General features: G+C 43.0%; 1 protein-coding gene across 1 annotated transcript; it reads right to left on the reverse strand.

The window, feature by feature from the left end:
• Nucleotides 1-196: 196 nt before the first annotated feature.
• On the reverse strand, nt 197-27,096 carry IHO1 (interactor of HORMAD1 1). The gene is made up of 7 exons (XM_077821388.1): nt 26,980-27,096; nt 25,223-25,240; nt 12,605-12,762; nt 6,842-6,890; nt 5,564-5,651; nt 2,371-2,474; nt 197-1,525 (listed from the first exon to the last, which is right to left on the reverse strand). Exons 1-7 carry the CDS (start codon nt 27,094-27,096, stop codon nt 197-199), a joined length of 1,863 nt encoding a protein of 620 aa, XP_077677514.1.
• Between the last annotated feature and the right edge of the window lie 207 nt (nt 27,097-27,303).

A 27,303-nucleotide genomic window follows, 5' to 3' on the forward strand; every position in this document is an offset into this window, starting at 1 on the left:
TTGCCAGAGGGGGCTGTCATGTGTATGAAAAAGACTTGTCCCTCCATACAAGGCTCCAAGGTGCCATATGCTCAGTTATGTGCAATGTCTAAAGAGTGACAGAACTTGAGAAATTAAAAAGCCAACAGACCTAAAGAAAAAATGGATTGAACTAGCCACGCTTCTGTTATACATCGGGAAAATCAAACAGAAAATGTCAATCAGAATAATCACTGTCAAAAACTAAGGAGCAAAATGTTGTATTCTTATGCTGGGCAGGGGCGAAAGAAAGAGTTGACTTATTAGAAGCCATGGTGCTTGGGAGACTGAACCAGCTCATCTGGTTTTCACCCTTTATGTTACTCTCCCAGGGAGAACAATCGCAGAAACAGAGAGTCCGTTTGGTATTGCAAATATCCTCTCTCCTCTTATTTTCCAGTATTTCCTTCCTCTTGGCTGCAAGCCATTCCAGGTTTTCATGGGAGTGGAGCACCGGCAAGGAGTTTTCTTTCTTTCTGTGTTGGGCCCTGCTTAGCTTTTGGTGACTGGGAGCTGAAGACCCTGGGCCAGAGTTCTCTGAATGAAGCATAACTGTATCTGTGGGAGAGTAATTTTTTCTGGAATCCTCCAACTCCATCCATCTGCTGGTCATTTTTTTTTTCAGACCACTGTCAGGACACTTGGAAAGGTCTCCTTTTTTCTTAGCGACGTACATTCGTTTCCTCACTGTTAATTTACTCCGGCGGGGTTTTTTGGACTTTTCTTTTTTTAGTCTGTTTCCTACAACTGTGATATGCATCATGTTGTCTGTGACAAAGTCTTCGTCTCTTTGTCCAGCCATATTGTTTTGTACAGGAGGGTGGCAAAGTTGGCTCTGATTTTGTTGTGAAGGAGTCACAGTTTTGATTCCCTTAGAGTTTTTCCTGATTACCTTCCTCAGAGGTGTGGCTTGATGCATTTCTTGAGTAAGCAGCTGATGTTTCTCATGACTATCCCCAAAAACATCAGTGTTGGAGCAGCAGGCAGAAGGTGGATTGTTAGCAGAGGGTTGCTTTTCTAAAGGAGACTTCATCTCTTGGACAGTCATGTTTTCTTTGCCTCGTAAACCTGTAGTAGTGAGACTGACCTCCCTTCCAGCAGCTGTGTTTAAATCACTCTTGTGTGTATCATCTTTAGCTATGTGATTCTTCATATGGGAATCTCCATGTCTATTTGCCATTGTCATGGTGCATGGCTGAGTCTGAAATGAACTCGTTCTGCAAACCCTCATGGTCTGATAGCACTGACAGCATGTTTTCTCCTGACTGATGAGATAGAGGTCCTGTAATATATCTGGAGAGGTCTGGGATGCATTATCCTTTATGCAGCTGGGAAATCTGGAAGTGGAAATGAATGTCTGCAGTTCAGCTAAGATGCTGGGGAATGGTAGGTGATTTAACTGTTCACATAGCTTCTGATGTTGCTTATTCTGCTGAGATGTTAGTAGTTCCAGACTCTCCTTCAGTAACTGTAAATTGTTTTTCACATCTAAAATCTCCATATCTTTCTGGGGAAAGTAGTCAGCAGAGTAGAAATATTAGGCAACAACCACTAAATACTCCAACAGTAACATTCAAATCAAAACCCCTTTAGTATTAAATCTTAGATGGTCCACTTAGCTTTCATATCAACACAAGTATCAGCAGTCTGGATATTTCTGTACAGAGCCATGTTTTCAAAAAGCAATATGGTGGTAACATTTCTTTGGATGGGGCAAATTTCTAATTCCTTGTGATGTCTCCCTATCGTCATGAAGACAACATACCACTTCTTTCTGTGGCTTATTGCTTGCCACAAACATATACTGCGGGGCCCTTCTGGGAATGCAGTTCCACCTATGCAGCTTAAAGTCTGACATTTCAATCTTGCACCTTTATGACAAGTCATATTTTGCTCCCTCTAAGTCCCTTGTTCTCTCCCTGAGGCCCTGTCTGACCTGACTTTCCATGAGAAGCACGCCCAACCCTCTTTATCGGAGACGTACCGCACCAGCATTCTCCAAGCTGCCAGGAACCCGGCCCTTCTAGAGCACAGCTCCCATAGCATTGGGAAATGGGGCCACCACCACGCTGATGGCACTCTGAGAGTGGCACCTTCTATTCTGACGAACAAAAGATCACAATCAACACCCCAGCTTGGATCCCTGCAGGGCAGCGTAATGCATGATTACTAGATGGCAGAATTAGCCTAGAATTAGCATTTTAATATACATATTTTCCTCTATTAGAATGGTAACTTTCATCTTCGTAACCTAGCACAGGAAGACAATCTAATATTTTGTTAATATTTTTTAGAGAAATGGGAGAAATTCAGGACCCAGATTCAGCACAACAGATGAATTTCTGAACTTACAGCTGCAAGTCTCCTCTCCATCTCCAGTAATATCTGCTCCATTTGGCTTTTGTCTGTTAGAGCATTCAGCACTGATCCATAGTGGGACTGAGCAGTCTCTTGCACTAAACAGGGAAGTCAATAAAAACTGCATTTACTCTTTAATTTGTAAATATGAATAAAATACTGCTTGATTCTTCCCCAGGGGTTGTGAATGAAATGCTTTGCTGTGCTACACAACCATAGTGACTGACCAGCTGACATCTTCTAGGTCATTAAGCTAGGAAATAAAGTAGTTTCCCCACACCACAATAATTAGTCTTAACATAGTCACCACTATTACCTGGAGGTGCTGCAGCACCCCCCGCACACACACCCCTAGTTCCAGAACCTATGTTCTGATGTAACTCTGGACAGACTAGTGCTACATTCCAGGGACATGTCCTATAGGAGTAGGGCAGTGGTATTATCTCTGTATACAGCACTGGTGACACCGTTACTGGATGCTGTATCCAATTCTGGGGTCCACACTTCAAAAAGGATGTTGAAAACCTGGAAAATGTTCCAAAAGAACCACAAAAATGACTGACATTCGGGAAAACTGTCCTTACAGGGAAAGATTTACAAAGTTCTATCTACTTAGCTTATGTAAGAGAAGGTGAAGAGGTGACTGGTTCCAGTCAATAAATAAGAAGAGGGTTTTTGCTAGCAGTGAGTTCTTTAATATAGTAGAGAAAGACATAACAAAATCCAATGGCTAGAAGCTGAACCTAGATAAATTCTGGGTAGAAATAAGGCTTAAATTTGTAATACTGAGGGCAATTAACCATTGGAACAAACTACATAGGATGTCTTGTGGATGCGGTGAAAAAATCTTTTAGAAAGAGATCCAATCTGGATTTTTTTTTTTTTTTAATACATGCCAAAGCAAAGTAAGTGTGCAGATGAAAAATCCTATATAATCTTACACCAAAACTCCATTCTTCTCTATTGAACTAAAGGTTTCTAATCTAAACGCACTCCACAGGGAACTACAGCCTCACCTCACTTCCTGGAAAAATCATGGAGCAGGTCCTCAAGGAATCCATTTTGAAGCCCTTGGAGGAGAGGAAGGTGATCAGGAACAGTCAACATGGATTCACCAAGGGCAAGTCATGCCTGACTAATCTAATTGCCTTCTATGATGAGATAACTGGCTCTGTGGATGAGGGGAAAGCAGTGGATGTGTTGTTCCTTGACTTTAGCAAAGCTTTTGACATGGTCTCCCACAGTATTCTTGCCAGCAAGTTAAAGAAGTATGGGCTGGATGAATGGACTGTAAGGTGTACACAAAGCTGGCCAGATTGTCAGGCTCTACGGGTAGTGATCAACGGCTCGATGTCTAGTTGGCAGCCGGTATCAAGCAGAGTGCCCCAGGGGTTGGTCCCGGGGCCGATTTTGTTCAACAGCTTTATTAATGATCTGGATGATGGAATGGATTGCACCCTCAGCAGGTTCATGGATGACATTAAGCTGTGAGCAGAGATAGATATGCTGGAGGGTAGGGATAGGGTACAGAGAGACCTAGACAAATTGGAGGATTGGGCCAAAAGAAATCTGATTAGGTTCAACAAGGACAAGTGTAGAGTCCTGCACTTAGGGCGGAAGAATCCCATGCACCGCTACAGGCTGGGGACCGACTGGCTAAGCGACAGTTCTGCAGAAAAGGACCTGGGGATTACAGAGGATGAGAAGCTGGGTATGAGTCAGCAGTGTGCCCTTGTTGCCAAGAAGGCTAATGGCATTTTGTCTGTATAAGTAGGAGCATTGCCAACAGAGCGAGGGACGTGATCGTTCCCCTCTATTCGACAGTGGTGAGGCCTCATCTGGAGTACTGTGTCCAGTTTTGGGCCCCACACTACAGAAAGAATGTGGACAAATTGGAGAGAGTCCAGCGGGGAGGCAACAAAAACGATTAGGGGGCTGCAGCACATGACTTATGAGGAGAGGCTGAGGGAACGGGGTTATTTAGTCTGCAGAAGAGAAGAGTGAGGGGTGGATTTGACAGCAGCCTTCAACTACCTGAAGGGGGGTTCCAAAGGGGATGGAGCTCGGCTGTTCTCAGAGGTGGCAGATGACAGAAGAAGGAGCAATGGTGTCAAGTCACAGTGGGGGAGGTCTAGGCTGGATATTAGGAAACACTATTTCACTAGGAGGGTGGTGAAGCACTGGAATGGGTTACCTACAGAGATGGTGGAATCTCCATCCTTAGAAGTATTTAAGGCCCGGCTTGACAAAGCCCTGGCTGGGATGATTTAGTTGGGGGTTGGTCCTGCTTTGAGCAGGGGGTTGGACTAGATGGCCTCCTGAGGTCTCTTCCAACCCTGATCTTCTACGATTAGCTTGTAGCCCCTAGTGTCTTTAGCCCATAGACCCAAAGGTTTTCTCTCTCGCTTTTCCTAGGGTCATACTGTATTCACAGGCTACTGATTGGCTTTCTTGCTTTTTGCCTTTGCTTCTCCCATTGTTCTTGTCTGATCTCAGTTTCTGTGTTTTTTCACACACCCCTATCCTGTCACAACCCAGTGGAACCCTCTGCCCACCTGGTGCTAGTTTCTGGGCAGAGTCTAGGCCTTTGTTTAAAGTGTGGCCCCTTAACTGTCTCTTACAGCTGACTTAAATGAAGAGCTCATACACACATCAGTTTGAACAATGTTTTAACTCAACCCATAACAAGGCTTCACCCAGTTCATGAAAATATATTAAAGAAAGTATGGACCTGTGGATGGTTAGGTCAAGAATTAACAATCAACTAGAGATTGGGCAATGAGTTCCTATGTTAAACAATAAGAAACTAAGAGGACTGTGCCAGTCTTCACCCTATCTGTTTGCATGACATGTCCTTTTCCCTGACATAAGGGTCATTAGTGCTCCCAGTATCCAAAAACTATCATCATCTACACAGAACCAAAGATGTACATAGTGGTTGTCTGTTTAAAAAAAACAAAACAAAACATTTCAGAACTCTGCTTGACATAGCAACAAACAACGTGCAGGGATGGCAAATATTGGTAAGGGAACGAAGGTTCCAACAGGGAAAGAACGTGAGTGTAGACAAACCCATGAGCTTATAGGGTGTGAGAGTGCCCTACTAGCCTTATCTCTCAGCTTGGAGAAAACATTCGGCAGTTTGACAATGTCCTCTGCTATTAACAGAAAAATAGCAAGTGCTTACAGGTCTTAGAAACGGCTTCCAAGCAATCCAAAATTGTTTTGTTTCTTGAATCCAATCTTTCTTCAAACTTGTTGAAGCATGTTTGCAACTGCAAAAACCAAGACAAATAAGAAAATAAATGGTCTGTCATCTATTCATTTGCACTACAGTATTTGCAATAAATTGTGAAAACTGAATGGAACGGCATCAAAAAGGAGTATTTATTTATAGTTTAAAATATTGTAATTCAAAAAGGCAAATGTATTAAACTAAAAATAAAATTAATGCACAGCAATATTTCTAACCTCTTTATTTTGGACTTTATAGCTAATTAATTCATTTAATTGTATTACCTATTGTCATGGTTCAGTCATATGTCATTTTGTATGTAATCAATGTGTGATTAATAGATTTAAATTGTAGGATTATAGGAGTATAAGACTGACAAGTATTTAGGAGTGATGTGTGTGTACTAGGTACGTAAGTAAAGTAAGGCTGTAATGCAAGGCCTATAGGTTAAGTCCTGTAAGATTTCAATTTAGCCAGACTAGGCCTCAAGCTTAAGGAGACTTGACATGAGTAGATGACGCAAGACTGACCCAATGCCAATGAAACCATAAGATTACTTTAAAAGATGTGCCAATGTATCTGTCCAGACTGCAAGACACCTGATTGTAACATCACAGAAAATTCTGCTCTGACTGCAGGTTACCACGGGAACATGTGTACGTAAATGTTAATAAGATGTAAATAGGAAAAATGGGAACTAAGAGAACAACCTCTGGAAAGTGGGGCACGCCAAAATGTATGGGGTGTGGAAGCACAGATAGATAAAAGGCGGTTGAAACCCCCAGGCATAGTCAGAACAACAAGCAGTTCCCTGGAAGGGAGAGGGTGGGAAGACTCCGAGAGAAGGCCTCAGCAGGAACTACCTTTCTATCATGACCGCCTGTTGAGAGACCCACCAGACTCTGTAATAGCTCTGGGTATGGGAGCATGAATATGGCATTGGCTATTGCTTGGGCTCTCTCAGGTTGCGTAGATGAGTGTGTGCATGTCACTTATAATACAAACACGATGTTTTGCTTGTAAGTGTGTTTGTGGTCACTGTATTCATTCTTTGTGTGCTCTTAAGAGTCTCCCAATTTAAGAGAATTGTAAAGGGCAACTCACCCTATTGATCTGAAAACTGTAGGGTCACAGAAGCTGAGCTCATGCCCTAGGGACCCTACAGTTTAATGCAGAACCATCAATTCAATTTTAGATAAAGGCTACAATGTGGAATTTGGATTTACTTACCCCCTGAATGCTTTCTTTGACATTGGAAATAAAGGTGCTTAAAACTTCACTAAAATGGAAACACAGAGAGCATAAAATAGGTATGCAAACAATACTAAAACAATTAGAAATGAGAAAGGTTAGGGAAATCATGAGACATGAAACATTGCAAGACATAATGCAAAATAAGAGACTTTGTACTTCACCCCTTAAAATCACCTTACTTTCATTAGAAAAACCTCAGTGGCCTTGTCTCTAACAAAGATTTTTTAAAAATTCTCCCACTCTTGCTTTAGCACTGGTTAGGGTTACCAGATAGCAACTGTGAGAAAACAGGACAGGGGGTGGGGGGTAATAGGTGCCTATATAAGAAAAAAATCCCCCAAAACAGGACTGTCCCTTTAAAAACAGGACATCTGATCACCCTAGCTCTGGTACAACTCCAGAGATGCTAGCAACGGTGAGAACTGTAGACTGACTATTAGCATTTTTACCAATATGTTGTCAGCTCAGAATAGGACTACACGAGATGATGGTGAAATGCCTGCAGATGGTCTACACTAGAGCAGCAACAGTGCTAAAGCAATTGTAGGAAAATTTCAGAAAATCTTCAGTGTAGACAAGGCCAGTGTCGGGAAGAACTGTAACAGAGGGTAACAAAGGCCTTTCACCTGAATGACTGAATGTGTTTTCTGTAAATTAATCGACCTCTTTGATGTGTGCTAGCCAATCAGAATTCATATTCTTCTCATGATTAACCCATCAAGGGCAAAATGCAAAGATTGTTGCTAAGCAAAGAGCTACCTTGTCTCCCTTTCTGAGGATTCAGATCACTTTGGATTGATCATCTATGGACAAACTGCAGCATCCAAAAGGGCAGGGGAGGCAAAGTCTAAAAACTTTTGGGTAGGTAGGTGCACTCTATTGCTAGGGAAAAGAGGAGGGTCCTTGCAATAGTCAAACTGGTGGGGATACAACTTGATACATCATCATATTTAACTTTACAATAGTGATGAGTAATTACTACAAAAATTGTCTAATTCTTGGAGTGAGCTTTCCCTTGCAATATATACACAACTCTACATCACTTGCTGAAGTCCCACTGTGGACATAAACCCTCCCCCTCCCTGCACTGAGAGGTTCAGCAAGGAGCCAACTCAGGTACTAGGTTGATAGGTGCTATGTTAAAACCTAAAATAGATTGGATAGAATCATTACAGGCCTTCCTTTTGTTTGCCTAGTTATTTCTCTAACAAAAGTGATCTAGAAAGGTGATGAAAACATTGGTTTCCTTTGATAGCAAACTTCTCCTACTCCAATGAGAGCCTGAAGATCTGACTGCATACAATACACTCAAGTACAATTTAGAAAAGCTGGACAAGCACAAGTCCATGGGGCCTGATGCGCTGCATCCGAGAGTGCTAAAGGAGTTGGCGGATGTGATTGCAGAGCCATTGGTCATTATCTTTGAAAACTCATGGCGATCGGGGAAGTCCCGGATGACTGGAAAAAGGCTAATGTAGTGCCCATCTTTAAAAAAGGGAAGAAGGAGGATCCTGGTGAACTACAGGCCAGTCAGCCTCACCTCAGTCCCTGGAAAAATCATGGAGCAGGTCCTCAAGGAATCAATTCTGAAGCACTTAGATGAGAGGAAAGTGATCAGTAACAGTCAACATTGATTCATCAAGGGCAAGTCATGCCTGACTAATCTAATTGCCTTCTATGACGAGATAACCGGTTCTGTGGATCAAGGGAAAGCAGTGGACGTGTTGTTCCTTGACTTTAGCAAAGCTTTTGACACTGTCTCCCACAGTTTTCTTGCCAGCAACTTAAAGAAGTACGGGCTGGATGAATGGACTATAAGGTGGGTAGAAAGCTGGCTAGATTGTCGGGCTCAGCGGGTAGTGATCAATGGCTCCATGTCTAGCTGGCAGCTGGTATCAAGTGGAGTGCCCCAAGGGTCGGTCCTGAGGCCGGTTTTGTTCAATATCTTCATAAATGATCTGGAGGATGGTGTGGATTGCACCCTCAGCAAGTTTGCAGATGGCACTAAACTGGGAGGAGAGGTAGATACGCTGGAGGGTAGGGATAGGATATAGAGGGACCTAGACAAATTGGAGGATTGGGCCAAAAGAAATCTGATGAGGTTCAACAAGGACAAGTGCAGAGTCCTGCACTTAGGACGGAAGAATCCAATGCACCGCTACTGTCATAAATATAAAGGGAAGGGTAAACCCCTTTGAAATCCCTCCTGGCCAGGGGAAAGCTCCTCTCACCTGTAAAGGGTTAAGAAGCTAAAGGTAACCTCGCTGGCACCTGACCAAAATGACCAATGAGGAGACAAGATACTTTCAAAAGCTGGGAGGAGGGAGAGAAACAAAGGGTCTGTGTCAGTCTGTATGCTGGTCTTTGCCAGGGATAGACCAGGAATGGAGTCTTAGAACTTTTAGTAAGTAATCTAGCTAGGTATGTGTTAGATTATGATTTCTTTAAATGGCTGAGAAAAGAATTGTGCTGAACAGAATAACTATTTCTAGTTCAAAAAATCTCAACTGGATCTCAAAATGATTTCAGGTTAATCCCACCACTATGCCACCATGTCAAGGTTCCTCCCCCACTCTGAACTCTAGGGTACAGATGTGGGGACCTGCATGAAAAACCTCCTAAGCTTATCTTTACCAGCTTAGGTCAAAACTTCCCCAAGGTACAAAATATTCCCCCCGTTGTCCTTGGACTGGCCGCTACCACCACCAAACTAATACTGGTTACTGGGGAAGAGCTGTTTGGACGCGTCCTTCCCCCCAAAATACTTCCCAAAACCTTGCATCCCACTTCCTGGACAAGGTTTGGTAAAAAGCCTCATCAATTTTCCTAGGTGACTACAGACCCAGACCCTTGGATCTTAAGAACAATGAACAATCCTCCCAACACTTGCACCCCCCCTTTCCTGGGAAATGTTGGATAAAAAGCCTCACCAATTTGCATAGGTGACCACAGACCCAAACCCTTGGATCTGAGAACAATGAAAAAGCATTCAGTTTTCTTACAAGAAGACTTTTAATAAAAATAGAAGTAAATAGAAATAAAGAAATCCCCCCTGTAAAATCAGGATGGTAGATATCTTACAGGGTAATTAGATTCAAAAACATAGAGAACCCCTCTAGGCAAAACCTTAAGTTACAAAAAAGATACACAGACAGAAATAGTTATTCTATTCAGCACAATTCTTTTCTCAGCCATTTAAAGAAATCATAATCTAACACATACCTAGCTAGATTACTTACTAAAAGTTCTAAGACTCCATTCCTGGTCTATCCCTGGCAAAGACCAGCATACAGACTGACACAGACCCTTTGTTTCTCTCCCTCCTCCCAGCTTTTGAAAGTATCTTGTCTCCTCATTGGTCATTTTGGTCAGGTGCCAGCGAGGTTACCTTTAGCTTCTTAACCCTTTACAGGTGAGAGGAGCTTTCCCCTGGCCAGGAGGGATTTCAAAGGGGTTTACCCTTCCCTTTATATTTATGACAGCTACAGACTAGGGACCGAATGGCTCGGCAGCAGTTCTGCGGAAAAGGACCTAGGGGTTACAGTGGATGAGAAGCTGGATATGAATCAACAGTGTGCCCTTGTTGCCAAGAAGACCAATGGCATTTTGGGATGTATAAGTAGGGGCATTGCTAGCAGATCGAGGGATGTGATCGTTCCCCTCTATTTGACATTGGTGAGGCCTCATGTGGGAGTACTGTGTCTAGTTTTGGGTCCCACACTACAAGAAGGATGTGGAAAAGTTGGAAAGCATCCAACAGAGGGCAGCAAAAATGATTAGGGGACTGGAACACATGACTTATGAGGAGAGGCTGAGGGAACTGGGATTGTTTAGTCTGCAGAAGAGAAGAATGAGGGGGGATTTGATAGCTGCTTTCAACTACCTGAAAGGGGGTTCCAAAGAGGATGGATCTAGACTGTTCTCAGTGGTAGCAGATGACAGAACGAGGAGTAATGGTCTCAAGTTGCAGTGGGGAAGGTTTAGGTTGGATATTAGGAAACCCTATTTCACTGGGAGGGTGGTGAAGCACTGGAATGCATTACCTAGGGAGGTGGCTGAATCTCCTTCCTTTGAGGTTTTTAAGGTCAGGCTTGACAAAGCCCTGGCTGGGATGATTTAGTAGGGGATTGGTCCTGCTTTGAGCACGGGGTTGGACTAGATAACCTCCTGAGGTCCCTTCCAGCCCTGATATTCTATGATTCTATGATTCCAGAAGGATAAAGAAAAGGAGTACTTGTGGCACCTTAGAGACTAACCAATTTATTTGAGCATGAGCTTTCGTGAGCTACAGCTCACTTCAACGGATGCAACTATCCTAAGAAGGATAGTTACACTGATTGATGGAAGGCTGGGTTTCAGGACACATTTTAGTACCATGGACGTCCTAGAATGACTTGAAAACCATGACCTGACAATGTTACCGTGGCCGTGATTTTGCGAAGTTCCTGAGTTTAAATAAGGCTACAGGTCTATTGTGGGATCACTTCACTTTACAAATTACAACACTTCTTTAAAACACTTGGACCGATACTGTACTTACCAGAACACATTCTCTCCTCTGAGAGAGACAATTACTTACCTGTAATTCAACTCACTGGCTGACTATAGCCAAGAAGGAACTGACTAGAAGGTGGTGGTGGCTGAGGTAGTGACAGCTAGTACTGTGCAACTGGGCAATAAAGGGAAGGCTCATGCATTATCCACCACTACCACTGTTTCAGAGTATCAAAAACTTTGAGCCAACGGTGTCTTGCACTGGGCGGTGTGACCCAAGAGTAATAATGCTGTGCAGATGGCATCTTTTAAAAAATATTTTCTTTGAAACTTAGGGAAAAACAAAACTGATTCACAGAACAAACAAAACAGAATTCAGAACTTTGGCCAAACATTTAAAATTCAATATTTGTACATCCCTTTATTCACATATATACACAATTCTTACTCTCACTTCATAGGAACTAGAATTTCAGATTTTGTATAATCAGAGACCTTTAAAAATATCTCAGAAGAAAGGCAGTAACATACACAATCTGATTTGATTAAAGGCTTTCCACAAAATGTAGTTCACCTAGGACTCATTTTTCATATTTTCTCATTTTTTTAAATGAAATATACAGAGCCAGGAACTATTTCACAGCCTTCGGAGAACTGGTCATCTTTCGTACTGGAGACTGAAGCCCTTACTTTGCTCAACAAAACCTGATAGGATTAGCATGTACCTGAGCATCCTTAGTATATGACAAAGAGCTTATTAGGAAATGAAGTGGTCTCAGCAGAAAATACAGCTCTAATAATCTTGCATACAAAATAAAAATGATATCGGTGTAAATGTTTAAATTATGTAATTATATTCCTATTCAGTTCCACACAAATGTCCCTAGCAATCTCCTTTATTCTCTATGTAAATGCTGATGTAGTGAGCTTTTTGATCACTCACAACACAATCCTTTGAATTGAGAGAAATATGGGTTTTCATGGAGAATCTGCATGGAATAGAATCTGCTGATAAGATAAAGAAAGATGAAGGAAAATTCAGATAAAATCTTTACAGTTTCTTATGGTTTATTGACAGAAGTGTTATATAAATCTACATTGTAAGTATAACACTCTCTCAGCCTGTGACTTCTTCCAATCAGAGAACATCTATAAACTTTCCTGCAGAAATGTGCAGCTTGGTCATGTTACTGGTTGTTTTTGCCATGAGAATGCCAGCTGCCTTCATAATGGATTCTTGCATACCTGTCATGTTTGTCCTTTATTTTTTTCTTATTCACTTCAAACTGCTCCAAGACATTCTTGAGGTTTCCAACACCAAAATTAAACGAGCCCTTTTCCTTTTCATCGCCACCAAACAATTGAGGTTTTGTCTGGTACTTCGTAAAAATACTGGACTCACTCTGTTGTGTGAAAGAAAAAAATGACAATATTTAAGGTACAAAAATATTCAGAACATTCATTAGAAAAAAAATTCATGCATCAAGTTCTCGGCAGACCGTGGGGCACCACAGTGACTGGGAGCGACAGGTTGGATTGGACAGACAGATTAAGAATTTAATGAGACACTTGGTTCGCATGCAGTAGCTACATCAACTTCCTGCAGAAGAGAATGAAGGCTGGCTGTATTCCTAGCAGACTAAAGCAGGTGAAACTTTACTTAGATTTCAGAATGGCAGCCATATTAGGCTGTATTCGCAAAAAGAAAAGGAGTACGTGTGGCACCTTAGAGAGACTAAGAAATTTATTTGAGCATAAGCTTTCATGAGCTACAGCTCACCTCATCATTGCATCTGATGAAGTGAACTGTAGCTCACGAAAGCTTATGCTCAAATAAATTTGTTAGTCTCTAAGGTGCCGCAAGTACTCCTGTTTCTTTTTACTTAGATTGTACTTTATAAAAAGAAAGCTTCCCTTATTTTGCTCTGTGTAGTGCGCTGTATTGGTTGCTGTTGCCAAACACACCAGATATGTCCAGGAAAAAACATATGCTGTACTGCTGGATGGTAGAGGCTTGAAATGATGAAAGCACAGCAAGTTCAGAGGAGGAAAAGCAGTGAAAGAATTAAAGTTCCCACAGTGAGATATGCTGTAAATTATTTAACTTGAATAGCTGATGCTGAGCTTCCTACTAAATGACAACATTTTGTTGGCATGTGTCAAGGTTCCTTCCCCACTCTGAACTCTAGGGTACAGATGTGGGGACCTGTATGAAAACCCCCTAAGCTTATTTTTACCAGCTTAGGTTAAAACTTCCCCAAGGTACAAACTATTTTACCTTTTACCTTTTGGACTTTATTGCTGCCACCACCAAGCATCTAACAAATATATAATAGGGAAAGAGCCTGCTTGGAAACGTCTTTCCCCACCAAAATCCACCCAAACCCTACACCTCCTTTCCTGGGGAAGGCTTGATAAAAATCCTCACCAATCTGCATAGGTGAACACAGACCCAAAACCCATGGATCTTAAGCACAATGAAAAAAGCAATCAGGTTCTTAAAAGAAGAATTTGAATTGAAGAAAAAGTAAAAAGAATCACCTCTGTAAAATCAGGATGGTAAATACCTTACAGGGTAATCAGATTAAAAACATAGAGAATCTCTCTAGGCAAAACATTAAGTTCCAAAAAGACACAAAACCAGGAATATACCTTCCATTCAGCACAGCTTATTTTATCAGCCATTTAAACAAAACAGAATCTAACGCATATCTAGCTAGATTACTTATTAAGTTCTAAGACTCCATTCCTGTTCTGTTCCTGGCAAAAACCACACACAGACAGAGAGAACCTTTGTTTCTCCCCCCCCTCCAGCTTTGAAAGTCTCTTGTCTCCTCATTGGTCATTTTGGTCAGGTGCCAGCGAGGTTATCCTAGCTTCTTAACCCTTTACAGGTGAAAGGGTTTTTCCTCTGGCCAGGAGGGATTTTAAAGGTGTTTACCCTTCCCTTTATATTTATGACAGCATGTAATCACCACCACAATATTCTAGCATCATACACTGGAAGCCAGTTTTTAATATGGTTCAATACGGATTTGAGGACAAGATTTTTAGTGTTTAATATTTAAGCAGCAAAAACCTCCTTCTCATCCTACAAACTTTCCAAACACTATGCTGAGCAAAATGGAATCAACTTTCCCTTAAATTTTAATTTAATCTGAATGCAAATCACACCAAATTGCCCTTTTTCATCTTGAAGAGAGAATTTCCTTTTCCATGTTGCATGAAAAGCTACTGCAATAAACTGCAGAGGGGTCAGAAAGTCTAGAACTGAATTATTGCCTTAGACCACAAAACTGGGACAATTACTCTTCGCTTATCTCTAACGACAAGTGTCCTTATTTTGATCCTTAGGTATGTACTAATGGTATAAGTGCTATCTGAGTATGAATAATACGATTGCATAGGATACTTCTATTATAAAAGCATGTGAGAAATAGCTAGAACATACAGGCTCGCTCTCTCTGAAAATCAGTGACGTGTCTGCCATAATATAATGAACAGCAATGGGGTAAATACATTTTCAGTCTGTGGAAGTAAATCAGAACAACACTGGACATTGGGGTTGGTGTTCAACACATTGAAGTTGGTGTTGGCCCTGCTTTGAGCCGGGGGTTGGACTAGATGACCTCCTGAGGTCTCTTCCAACCCTAATTTTCTATGATTCTATGATTTAATCTTTCATGAATCCATCTCTCTTCCATGAAGCCTACTGAACAGAAAGACATCATTGTCCACAGAAGGAATAACTGATATTTAACTTAAATGTCCGGTCTAAATGCATTTATGCTTGGAATAATTTTACATTATTTTAGTAATTGAAACAAAAAGATCAAATAAAATATTAACAGAGAATCTAACATAAATTACATGTTCTTAGCTGATCAGTCATATGCTTTTGTGACAGAGTGTATAAACCCCTCACTGAACAAGAGGGGGTTAAGGATCAACTCTGGACTCAGGAGGCCTCACCCCTCCACTTGTGCTCAGCATGCTCAGGTTGGAAGCAGGGCTTAAAAGGCAGCAAGACAGGGCTGGCAGTCAAGGGAGAAGGATGTGCTCTGGGAGCTCCAGTGGAGACGTGGCCAGATCCCGCACCAAGCCAGGCAACAGGGAAGCTGCGGACATCAGAGATTGGGACCAGAGCAGGAAGCCTGGAAGGAAGTGCTCCCCAGGGACAAAAGGAAGCATTTATTCACGCAACGCACAGTCAACCTGTGGAACTCTTTGCCAGAGGATGTTGTGAAGGCCACGACTATAACAGAGTTCAAAAAAGAACTAGATAAATTCATGGAGGATAGGTCCATCAATGGCTATTAGCCAGGATGGGCAGGGATGGTGTCCCTAGCCCAGGAGTGGGCAAACTTTTTGGCCCAAGGGCCACATCTGACTATGGAAATTGTATGGTGGGCCATGAATGCTCATGGAATTGGGAGCTGGGGTGCAGGAGGGCATGAGGGCTCTGGCTGGGGGTGCAGGCTTGGGGGTGGGGCTGAGGATGAGGAGTTGGGAGTGCAGGAGAGTGCTCCGGGCTGAGACTGAGGGGTTTGGAGGGCAGGAGGGGGCTCAAGGGTGGGGCAGAGGGTTGGGGCATGGGAGGGGGTCGAGGGGCAGGCTCCGGGCGGCGTTTACCTCAAGCAGCTCCCAGAAACAGTGAGAATGTCCCCTCTCCTGCTCCTCTCCAGAGGCGCGTCCAGGTGGTTCTGTGCACTGCCCTGCGCACAGGCACCGCCCCTGCAGCTCCCATTGGCTGCAGTTCCCGGCCAATGGGAGCTGCGGGGGTGGCGCTTGGGGTGGGGGCAGCGTGCCGAGCCTCCTGGCTGCCCCTACACATAAGAGCTGGAGTGGGGATGTGCAGCTGCTTCCGGGACCCTTGCAGAGTGGGGCAAGACCCCAACCCCGCTCCCTTGCTGGAGCGGGGCAAGCTCCTGACTCCGCTTTCTGGTGGAGCTCGAGGGCTGGAATAAAACGTCTGGTGGGCCGAATGTGGCCCCCGGGCCGTAGTTTGCCCACCTCTGCCCTAGCCTCAGAAGCTGGGAATGAGCGACAGGGAATGGATCACTTGATAATTACCTGTTCATTCCCTCTGGGGCACCTGGCATTGGCCACTGTTGGCAGACAGGACACTGGGCTGGATGGACCTTTGGTCTGACCTAGTCTGGCCATTCTCATGTTTTTATGTACCTACCTAGGTTCCACTGTCTACGGTGCCAGCTTCTGTGGTGCCAAAGCAGAGGAGTGCTTTGTCTAAGATTGTACTCTTCTCTTAACCCCATGCCTATCAGACTTAGAGCTTCCCCTCTTGGCAGTCTGTTTCTTATGCCTCTTCTTAGGCACTCTGGACCGTGAGCAGTGTTGGGATTCAGGCACAATAGGAGGCGCACTCCTTACTGATCCTGCAGCACTTGGTGCTGAGTCTCACCAACCTGGCTCAGATGGAGGTCACAAGGCCGCCTCCATGAGTAGAAACTTTAGCCTGGCTTCATGATCTCTCTTTGTGTGAGACTTAAAGTCCCTGTAAATCTGGCAATGCTTCCCTATATGACCTTGCCAAGGCACTTTAAACAACTTGAGTGGGGGTCGCTCACGGGCATAGCCTTATTGCAGAAAATTCAGAGCTTGAAGCCCTGTGACCCAGACGTCCCTCAGCACTAGGAATCGACTGAAACCCTCAGATGGGGTAACACCTAACTAACTATACTGTAACACTGATACCTGTAATAACACAGTTCCTGCATCTTCCAGTTGCCAGATGCTGGGACTGGACACAAGGAGATGGATCAATTGATAATTGCCCTGTTCTGTTCATTCTCTTTGAAGCATCTGGGATGGGCCACTGTTGGAAGGCAGGATACTGGGCTAAACAGACATTGGTCTGACCCATATGGCCATTCCTATATTCTTACTAAACTATTTACAACAAAATACATGAGTACACACTCTATTGAGAGCACTTGAAAGCAAGATGAACAGTTCGGGTTCCCCCTAAGTTCCTCCTTACCACCCAGGGACTGTCATGGAAGAACGGAGCGGGCTCGGGGTCAGCTGAGCCCTTTACACCAGTGCCACTGCTGCATGGCAGCAAAGGGCGTTCAAGTTGCCCTGACAGGTACCACTGAGGGAAAAGTTTCTGGCGACTGTGTATGTTCACACCAAGAGTGGAAGGCACATGTGCAATCACTTGAAGAAGAAACTGTACAAAGATTTAGGATGATATGAGCTCTACCCTGAAGAGCTTACAGTCTTTTGAATTAATTTTGAATTGTTAATACTTCCCCACAGGTAGTAAAATGCTAGCTGAGAAATTCCAAGAGTCAAACTCACATCCTGAGAGTTCTGCTGGGAGCTTTTTTGTTGTCTTGACTGTGCACTGAATTCCAGGGGTACTGGTGCTGACTGTGAGTTCTCTGGACAGAACTGGGAACCAAAGAGGAACTGGGAGTCACTGAGGCTGGAGTAATCACTAGGAGCACTGCTCCGACTGGATGATTTATTAGTCCTGAAATAATGTAGAGCAGAAAGGGAATGAACCTCAAGCAAAAATCATGACTTAAGTAATGAAATAGCAAACTATTTTAGATAATTCTGTAAGTCAGTTAACCTTCAAACTTTGTGTTACAGAAAAGAAGGAAGGATAGTTCTGTGGTTAGGGAACTTGCATGGGACTTGGGAAACCCAAGTTCAATTTCCTGCCCTCCACAGACTTCCTTTGTGCCCCTGGGCAAGTCATTTAGCCTCTCTGTGCCTCAATTGTATTTCATCTGTAAAATGGAAACAACAGTAATTCTCTGTCTCATAAGGAGTGTTGCAAGAATAAATACCTCAAAAAATGGGAGGCAGAGTCTATGGTAATGATTCCGTAGGTAAATGGAGATTCGCCTGCGTGAGAGCAACGCTGTACTGTATGGCTCTCCACTTTCATTCCGCAGCCCACTTCAGAAAATTGCCACTCACGGTGACACCTGTTCTACCACCACTCAGTCCTGCACTGCTGGTCATTAAACACATCCTAACGGACTACCATTAGTCAGGGGCCTACAAACCACAGTTGGAGAGTCTCTCGTTTCCTGCTAAAAGCTGACAAACATTAATTGTTTACATTTACCCTGAATGAAGAATGGCTCTTATGCCCACCAGCTTCACAGAGACTTTACCCAACACCCAGCATAACAAAAGCATAATTCCATAGTCCCACACATTCTCCAGAAAATCTCTTTCAGCCTCAAGTTATGGACACTGATGCCAGAAAGGTGCCACATAAGCACCTGGACAGTTAGACTTTTCCACACCTCCCTTTCCTTAATCTTGCAATGAATGGGGACACCCTTTTAAGGGGAATTCCTGAGGCAACCACTGGTTAGGGAAACACTGTCAGTGCGGTTTCAACAGAAGCACCTTGCCAGGGAGTCGGAAGGAGCTGCTAAGAACACAAGGCTGGCATGAAGGGACAGGGCCTCCACATAGATGGAACTGGCCTCTTGTTGTTCTACTATGGGAATTACAAGGTTTGAAGGTGATACCTATAGGCTGAATCCATGGGGAGTGACAGACCGATGAAGTGAGCTGTAGCTCACGAAAGCTTATGCTCAAATAAATTTGTTAGTCTCTAAGGTGCCACAAGTCCTCCTTTTCTTTTTGCAGATACAGACTAACACGGCTGCTACTCTGAGATCCTGTTCTGCATTTCTGATGGAAAAATTTATGAAAAATCTCCACAAGGAGAATCTTGAAATTTCCTTCTCCTTTTCTCACTCCTGTAGATTTTCCTGCAGGCAAGGCTAGGTAGGTGGGAGACAAGTGGACTATTTCAGACAGCATTAAATATTGCATAGTTAGATCAGATGCAATCAGGGCCAAAACTCCACTATAGCTAGTCCCAAGCCTGGTTGAAAGACGGGGAGTGTTGGAAGCCAGCTGTAAAACTTTGCCAAAGAAACCCATAAAATGAGTTCTTTATGTACCCTATATGAAAACTAGGGCATTCTTCAGAAACAAAGTACAGCATCCTCATCTGAGTGTGACTGAGTGGACAGATGCGGTCAAAGAAGAAAGTCCAGAAAATAGGAATATAGGGACATTAACTAGAGAGAGTGCAGAACTGGCTTAGATGTTGATGAAAAGGAAAATGCAGATTGCCTGCATCCAAGAATCCAAATGGAAGAGAGCAAAGGCAAGAGATAAAGAGAAGGCTATAAGATACTATACTATGGTACTTTGAATAAGAGAAATTGAGTTGGTCTAGTTTTACAAAAAGTGATGTGGGAATGTATAGTGGTTGTGGATAAGACAAGTGACAGGCTAATTTTGGTGACAATGGTCCCCTACGTATTATATGTTCATAAGAATCCCAAGTGGGATGTACTGAACAAGAAAAAGAGGATTTCTGGGGAGAAATGGACACTGTTGTACAAAATGTGAGAAAGAAAGAATCATAATTGGAGCCAACCTTAATGGTCACATGAGGAAAGCTGATAAATACCTCAAAAGGTACCATGGCAGCCATGGATATGGACATAGGAACAAGGGAGGGAAAACTGTCTTACAGTACACACAGACATATGATTTGGTAACTGTTAATACATTTTTCATCAAGAAGAAAACATCTGACTATTTAGAAGAGTGGTAGCATAAGGATGCAGACAGATTACTTCCTGATAACTCAAGATGAGTTGAAGAACATCAAAAACTGAACGGTCATACCAGTGGAAAGCTAGGCAACTCAACATAGAATGCTGGTTCTTGACTATGGATACATACTGTACATAGGAAGAAGACAGTCCAAAGCAGTAGAAAGAAAAGGAGGACTTGTGGCACCTTAGAGACTAACAAATTTATTTGAGCATAAGCTTTCGTGAGCTACAGCTCACTTCATCAGATGCAATAGAGAAAACCTAGTGGTAAAAGCTTAATGAAGTTAGCAAGGAGATTACAACAGAATTATTGCAGAAAAACTCTTTAGAAGGGTTAAGAGAAGTTACAGAATCATATTGCAAGCAAAATTCAAGAATGCGCAATGAACCTGCTTGGTAAAAAATAAAAAACAAACAAACAAAAGAGAGGCTTTTTCCCCAGTGAGATCTGGTGGTTGAATGAGACAGTACAAGAGGCTGTAAAGGAAAAGACAAAGTGTTTTAGACTTCAGCATGCAACACTGCAACAGCAGTATTTTCAGGACTATAAAAAAAAGTCAAAAAGCTCGAGGTGGTAGCCACTAAGGCTAAAGCTATGGAAGGCTTTTATGCCTGTCTTAAAATGAAGGACAATGAAGAAATAGACACACTGGCAAAGACCCATGATAAGAGAACTAATGACATTGATCTCACCTAAGTCACAAAAGATTAAAGTGGAAATATGTTAATCAGTGAGATCCAGATTAAGGAAAGATGGAGAAATTATGCTGAAAGATTTATGAATGAAGGGAATCCAAGAGAACCATGCTGTAGGATAAAACCAAACCAGGATCTGGTGGCACCTGTTCTAGAAGTTGCAGAAACATTGAGCAATATGAAAAATAAGAAAACTCTTGGCCTTGATGGGCATACCAGCAGAAGTATGGAAGTGCCTGGGGCAAGTAGGCATGAATATACTGACACAACTGTTTAATTTCGTCATGAGGACTGAGAAGATGCCTGATACCTGGAAAAAGAATACATTAGTACCAATCTTTAAGAGAAAAGGAGGCATAAAAAAAGACTGTGGTAACTTCCGCGGGCATTAAACTCATGAGCCACGTGATGAAGATATGAGAAAAAGTTATTGATAAGAGACTATGAAGAGAAGTAAAGGTCAGTGACAATCAGTTTGTATTTGTGCCAGACAAGTCGATAATGGATGTAATCTTTGTATTCACATAGCTGGTACACAAATATAAATAAAAGAGGAAAATCCTGCACATAGTATTCATCAAAAGTTGAGAAGGCTTATGACCACATTCTGAGAGCAGTCATCTGGTGTTATATCGGAAGAAAAGTGGTCGCTGAAGACTATGTCAGACTTGTTCAGGACATATTTGAAGGTGTTGTTACCACAGTTAGAAGCCCATGCAGAGAAACTGAACAGTTTCTAGTAAGAGTCGGAATACGGCAAGGGTCAGCACTAAGCCCCTTTTTGTTCACATGCTCAATACACTTACAGAAAACATCCAGAGAGTGGCACCCTGGTGCATGCTTTTTGCAGATGATGTAGTGCTCATGGGGGATAGCAAAGAGGAAGTGAAAGAAGATTTAGAGAGATGAAGGTGTGTACTTGAATGAAATGGCATGAACATAATCAGAAATAAAACTGTAGATTCAAAAGATACCTTGCAGGAAGACAAAGAGACTAAGTCTGGGGGGCCATGCACTACCAAAGGTACAGAAGTTCGGGTACCTTGGTTTGATAGAGCAGGATACTAGTGAACTCAATGACTAAAATATAAGCCGAACAGAAAAGGCATGGCCTAAATGGAGAGAAGTGAGTGGTGTGATCTGCAGCAGGTATTCTCCTACCAACTTGAGAAGTGAGATCTACAAGAGAATTAGGCCTGTACTTTTGGATGGCTTCGAATGCTGGGCACCGAGGAAGAGACAGGAGCTGATTTTGAATACAATAGAAATGGAAATGTTAAGACTGATGCTTGGAGCTATAAGAATGGACGATGTTGGGAACAAATGAATTAGAGGAAGTGTTAAGGTGGCACCAATTATAGAAAAGCTGAGGGAATCCAGGCTTAGATGGCTTGAGCATGTGAAAAGGAGATTGGAAGAATATATAGGAAACTGGGTGCTACAATCACAGGCATACCTTACACCTTAACTGGGTGTTACAATCACAGGCGCACCTCACAATCACAGGCGCCAGCTTCCAACTTTCCTTAGGGGTGCTCAACCCTGGCTCAGCCCCAGGCCCCACCCCTATTCCACCCTATCCCCCAAACCCTCACTTCGCCCTGCCTCTTCCTGCCTCCACTCTGCCCCAGGCCCCGCCCCCCACTCCCCCCTTCCCCCAAGGCCCCACTCCGCCCTGCCCCTTCATGCCCAGTTCCACCCCCTCCCCAGAGTTCACCCTATCACCCCTCCTTCCCCTCCCTCCCAGCACGTCCTGCATGCGGCGGAAGAAGCTGATCCACTGTGAGCAGGAGGCACTGGGAGGGAGGGGGAGGAGTTGATCGGCAGGGCCTCCAGTGGACATGAGGTGCTGGGGTGCGGGGGGGGCAGGGACAGCAGCTTGGATACTACAGTGCAAATAAGTGATGGTCACATAAACACCACCCTATACCAGAAATCTACTGACCGATTTACTTACCTACATGCCTTCAGCTCTCACCCAGACCACACCACACGATCCATTGTCTACAGCCAAGCCCTAAGATACCACTGCATTTGCTCCAATCCCTCAGACAGAGACAAACACCTACAAGATCTTTATCAAGCATTCTTAAAACTACAATACCCACCTGGAGAAGTGAGGAAACAAAATGACAGAACGAGACAGGTATCCAGAAGTCACCTACTACAGAACAGGCCCAACAAGGAAAATAACAGAACACCACTAGCCATCATGTACAGCCCCCAGCTAAAACCTCTCCAGCACATCATCAACAATCTACAAGACCTTGGGAAGCAGGCCAGCCCTCAGTTACAGACAGCCCCCTAGCCTGAAGCAAATACTCACCAGCAACTACACACCACACCACAGACACACTAACCCAGGAACCAATCCCTGTAGCAAACCCCGTTGTCTACTCTGTCCCCACATCTACTCTAGCGACACCATCTTAGGACCCAACCACATCAGCCACACCATCAGAGGCTCGTTCACCTGCACATCTACTAATGTGACATGTGCCAGCAATGCCCCTCTGCCATGTACATTGGCCAAACCAGACAGTCTCTACATAAAAGAATAAATGGACACAAATCAGACATCAGGAATGGTAACATACAAAAGCTAGTAGGAGAATACTTCAATCTCCCTGGACATTCAAGAACAGATTTAAAAGTAGCCATCCTTCAACAAAAAAACTTCAAAAACAGAATTCAAAGAGAAATTGCAGAGCTACAATTCATTTGCAAACTTAACACCATTAATTTGGGCTTGAATAGGGCCTGGGAGTGGCTGGCTCACTACAAAAGCAATTTTCCCTCTCTTGGTATTGACACCTCCTCATCAATTATTGGGAGTGGACCACATCCACACTGACTGAATTGGCCTTGTCAGCACTGGTTCTCCACTTGTAAGGTAACTCCCTTCTCTTCATGTGCCAGTATATTTATGCCTGTATCTGTAATTTTCACTCCAGGCCTCTGAAGAAGTGGGTTTTTTATGTACGAAAGCTTATGCCCAAATAAATCTATTAGTCATTAAGGTGCCACCGGACTCCTCGTTGTTTTTGTGGATACAGACTAACACGGCTACCCCTCTGATAGTGGAATGGAAAGTTCATCATCATATGATATGATTATATCATCTGGCTTTTTCTCAATTATAGAGCCGAAGTATTTATTGAACTCTTCTGCCTCACTGACAATTCTACCAATTCCATCTAGTAATGGATTAATACCATTATTAGTATTAATTTTGTTCCTAATATATTTAAACTCTTAAGGTCCTTAACTTTACTGACCACGGATTTTCAACTTGTAAGAAATTGAGAAGGAAAGCAAAAGGACACAATTCAGAGCTTCCAATTTCTACCAACTTTTCTAGATCTAGACTTTTCTGACGACAACACTCTTATCAATGAAGATGCCAACGGACCACAAAAATGCACAAATCAAGTAAAAGTAGTAATGGAGAAGACAAGTTTGAGATACAGTGCAAAGAAATGTAAAGTCATGTTAATGGGGACTAGAGGGACAGAAATCAAAACTGAAGAGACTAATGAAGAAGTCAGAAAAATTACTGGACAAGGCACCCGCTCACAAATAATCTATAAAAGAAGACATCAGTGGCTGGGGCATGTGCTGAGAATGGAAAAAGACCGCTTACCAAATTCTGCCCTCGAATGGAAGCCAGAAAACACACGAAGAAAGAGAGGAAGACTGTGAATAACATGGAAACGAACAGTTCTGAACGACATCAAGTACTTCAACATGAAATGGGAAGATTTGGAGAGAAGGGCAGTTGACAAGCAGGGATGGCAAATGTGGATAGCCCAATGAACAGAAAAGCCCGGGATGGACTAAGGTCTAATACGCTTCAAGATGTAATGCATAATGACAGGTTTCAGAGTAGCAGCCGTGTTAGTCTGTATCCGCAAAAAGAAAAGGAGGACTTGTGGCACCTTAGAGACTAACAAATTTATTTGAGCATAAGCTTTCGAGAGCTAGTGAGTTGTAGCTCACGAAACCTTATGCTCTAATAAATTTGTTAGTCTCTAAGGTTAGTCTCTAAGTCTTCCTTTTCTTTTTTCAAGGTGTAAATAGCACAGAGGAAATCACAGATAAGACACACAAAGCCACCAATAATTATATCTGGCAGTAAAACATTTTCTTATGTGTTTTAATGTTTTCTCAAGTAAAATTAGAACACAGTATTACATCAGTGCTTCTGTAAGCACAGCTATTTTAGACTTTTTCATAAAGATCCTCAAATTCAGTAGCATAAGTCTAAGTTGTACTGATATATCACACCAAATAACAGTCATATCAGCTCCTTAACTGGAGACCTGCTAATGACCTCTGGAATAAACGTCAGGAAAATCAGGATATCAGCAGACAATGTTTCCAGTTTATTTCACTTAGTTCTGCAAAGGGCAGTTTAAATAACTTTTACTGCAAATTAATGGGATCAGGTACTCAATCTTTTAGCTAAATACAGCCAGTAGGCTATCATGATTATTTGACCATTATAAACATAACAACAAAACCCAAAACCACTTACCTTGTGGCTGTGGGAGTACTGAACATCTCTTTGATATTCCAGACATTAAAATTCATTTTTTATTCTTATCTATTAAAAATGAAGGAAAATACATTAGGATGGTCATCAATTAGCTTTTTTCCACTAACATGCAAGTAACTGCTGCATCCCGAGGACACAAATTTTAACAGCTATATCTCTGTCAAACTGTCAATGATGCATTGCTATAAGACATTCCCTCTAATTCAGGTTGTTGTTGTTTTTTTAAACCAGCATAGACTTTCTTGACTGTGGATTTTTGGGCATCTCGTAAAATATTCTTAAACAATTCTCAATTATCGTTCACATTTTTCTGTTCAAGTTCTCTCCCCGAGCTGATCTGGCTCATAATTGCTTTCAGCTTTGTAAAAATTGGCTCTTCAAGAGCACCAACTATACACTTTATTTGTTTAGGATTTACATTTACATACAATAAATGTATTGAGCTGTTCTTAATTTGTAATCAAAGAGGTTCTAGGGCTCAAGCAAGTAGGGACTGGGGCTAACTACTGTGGGTAAACTTAAGCATTCCCTGAATTAAAGTTTATCTTCACCTTCTGTAAAACTTTCAAACTCAACCAACTTGTGAGATATGTTAAACAAGCGTTCAAAACGGAATTCTGATTTTAGAGCTGCAGCTTCAGCTGGGGTTTTGGAAACCTCTGCTTATTTGTGTTTTGCCAGACATGGAGCACTGTGTAGATGAAGGAGCCCTCAGGTTTTCTTGGAAGTTAACAAGCCTTGGGAGTCTTTCAAACCAAGTCGCTCTGCAGATGAATCACGTATGTCAAAAGGCACCACACTACTCACAGACAGTACTGAGCTCTGTGCAGATAACAAGCGTATTGTGCTAAGCATCCAAGTTTGTCACCTCTATAAATGAAGCTGAAGCAACCCTATTTTCCAATCCATCCCAAACTCAATATGAATACTTTATTTTTATCTTACATTAATTTATTTTTAACTTCCCTTCTCAAAATCTCCATCACTGTAGGTAATACCACTATTCTCACTGTTATCCAGGCTTCCAACCTAAGGGTACGTCTACAATACAAAATTATTTCAAAATTATTCTATTCGAATTTTCGGAAGCTATTTTATACATTCGGTCTTCTGTGTCCCCACTAAAGCGCATGAGTTCGGCAGATTGCGTCCACAGTACCAAGGCTAACATCGAATGTCGGAGTGGTGCACTGTGAGTAGCTATCCCACCGTTCCCGCAGTCCCCGCCGCCCACTGGAATTCTGGGTTAAGCTCCCAGTGGGGCAAAAACATTCTCGCGGGTGTTTCTGGGTGTGTGTCGTCTTCAAGCTACAGCAGACAATCGTTTTGCGCCTTTTTGGCGTGCAGACGCCACACTGCTTTCAGCAGACGGTGCACCGCTGCTCTCCTGCTACTATGAATCCACCTCAACTCTGCTCGGCCATCGTGAGCCGAGCAGCACAGCTTCTGCCGCCAACTCTGCTCTTCCGCTCTTGCCACGCTTCCGGGCTTCTCCATGTTGTCTGTCCTGGGCTCCCACCTCTGTGAAAGCTACAGAAGACAAACATTTTCAGCCTTTGTTCGGCTACCGTGAACCAAACAGCACAGCTTCCGCTCCCACTCTGCTCTCCTACCTTTCACGCCCTTTTTCCAGGATTACCTGTGCAGGCGCCATAGCCATGGAGCCTGCTCAGATCTCTGCTGCAGTTTTGACCATTGTAAATACCTCGCGCACTATCCAGCAGTATGCGCAGTACCTGCAAAACCAGGCGAGGAAGCGACGACAGCACGATTACTATACTGAGGAGGACATGGACACAGACGGCACGGCATGTGGCAAGTGGGAGATCATGGTACTGTTGGGCCAGGTTCATGCCGTGGAACGCTGATTCTGGGCCCGGGAAACAAGCACAGACTGGTAGGACCGCATAGTGTTGCGGGTATGGGATGATTCCCAGTGGCTGCAAAACTTTCATATGCATAGGGCCACTTTCATGGATCTTTGTGACTTGCTGTCCCCTGCCCTGAAGTGCAAAGACACCAAAATTAGAGCAGCCCTCACGGTTGAGAAGCAAGTGGCC

This window comes from Eretmochelys imbricata, chromosome 7, assembly GCF_965152235.1.
Source record: "Eretmochelys imbricata isolate rEreImb1 chromosome 7, rEreImb1.hap1, whole genome shotgun sequence".
NCBI classification, from domain to species: domain Eukaryota; kingdom Metazoa; phylum Chordata; order Testudines; family Cheloniidae; genus Eretmochelys; species Eretmochelys imbricata.

What these genes read in the sequence shown, in the direction of transcription:
- IHO1 (XM_077821388.1), bottom strand. Translation starts at nt 27,096, where the DNA reads ATGAACCTGGCCCAACAGTACCATGATCTCCCACTTGCCACATGCCGT. An exon ending in TCAAAGAAAGCATTCAGGGG is followed by an intron (nt 5,652 to 6,841) that starts GTAAGTAAATCC and finishes TGGTTTTTGCAG; the next exon opens with TTGCAAACATGCTTCAACAA. An exon ending in GGAAGCCGTTTCTAAGACCT is followed by an intron (nt 2,475 to 5,563) that starts GTAAGCACTTGC and finishes TTCCCTGTTTAG; the next exon opens with TGCAAGAGACTGCTCAGTCC.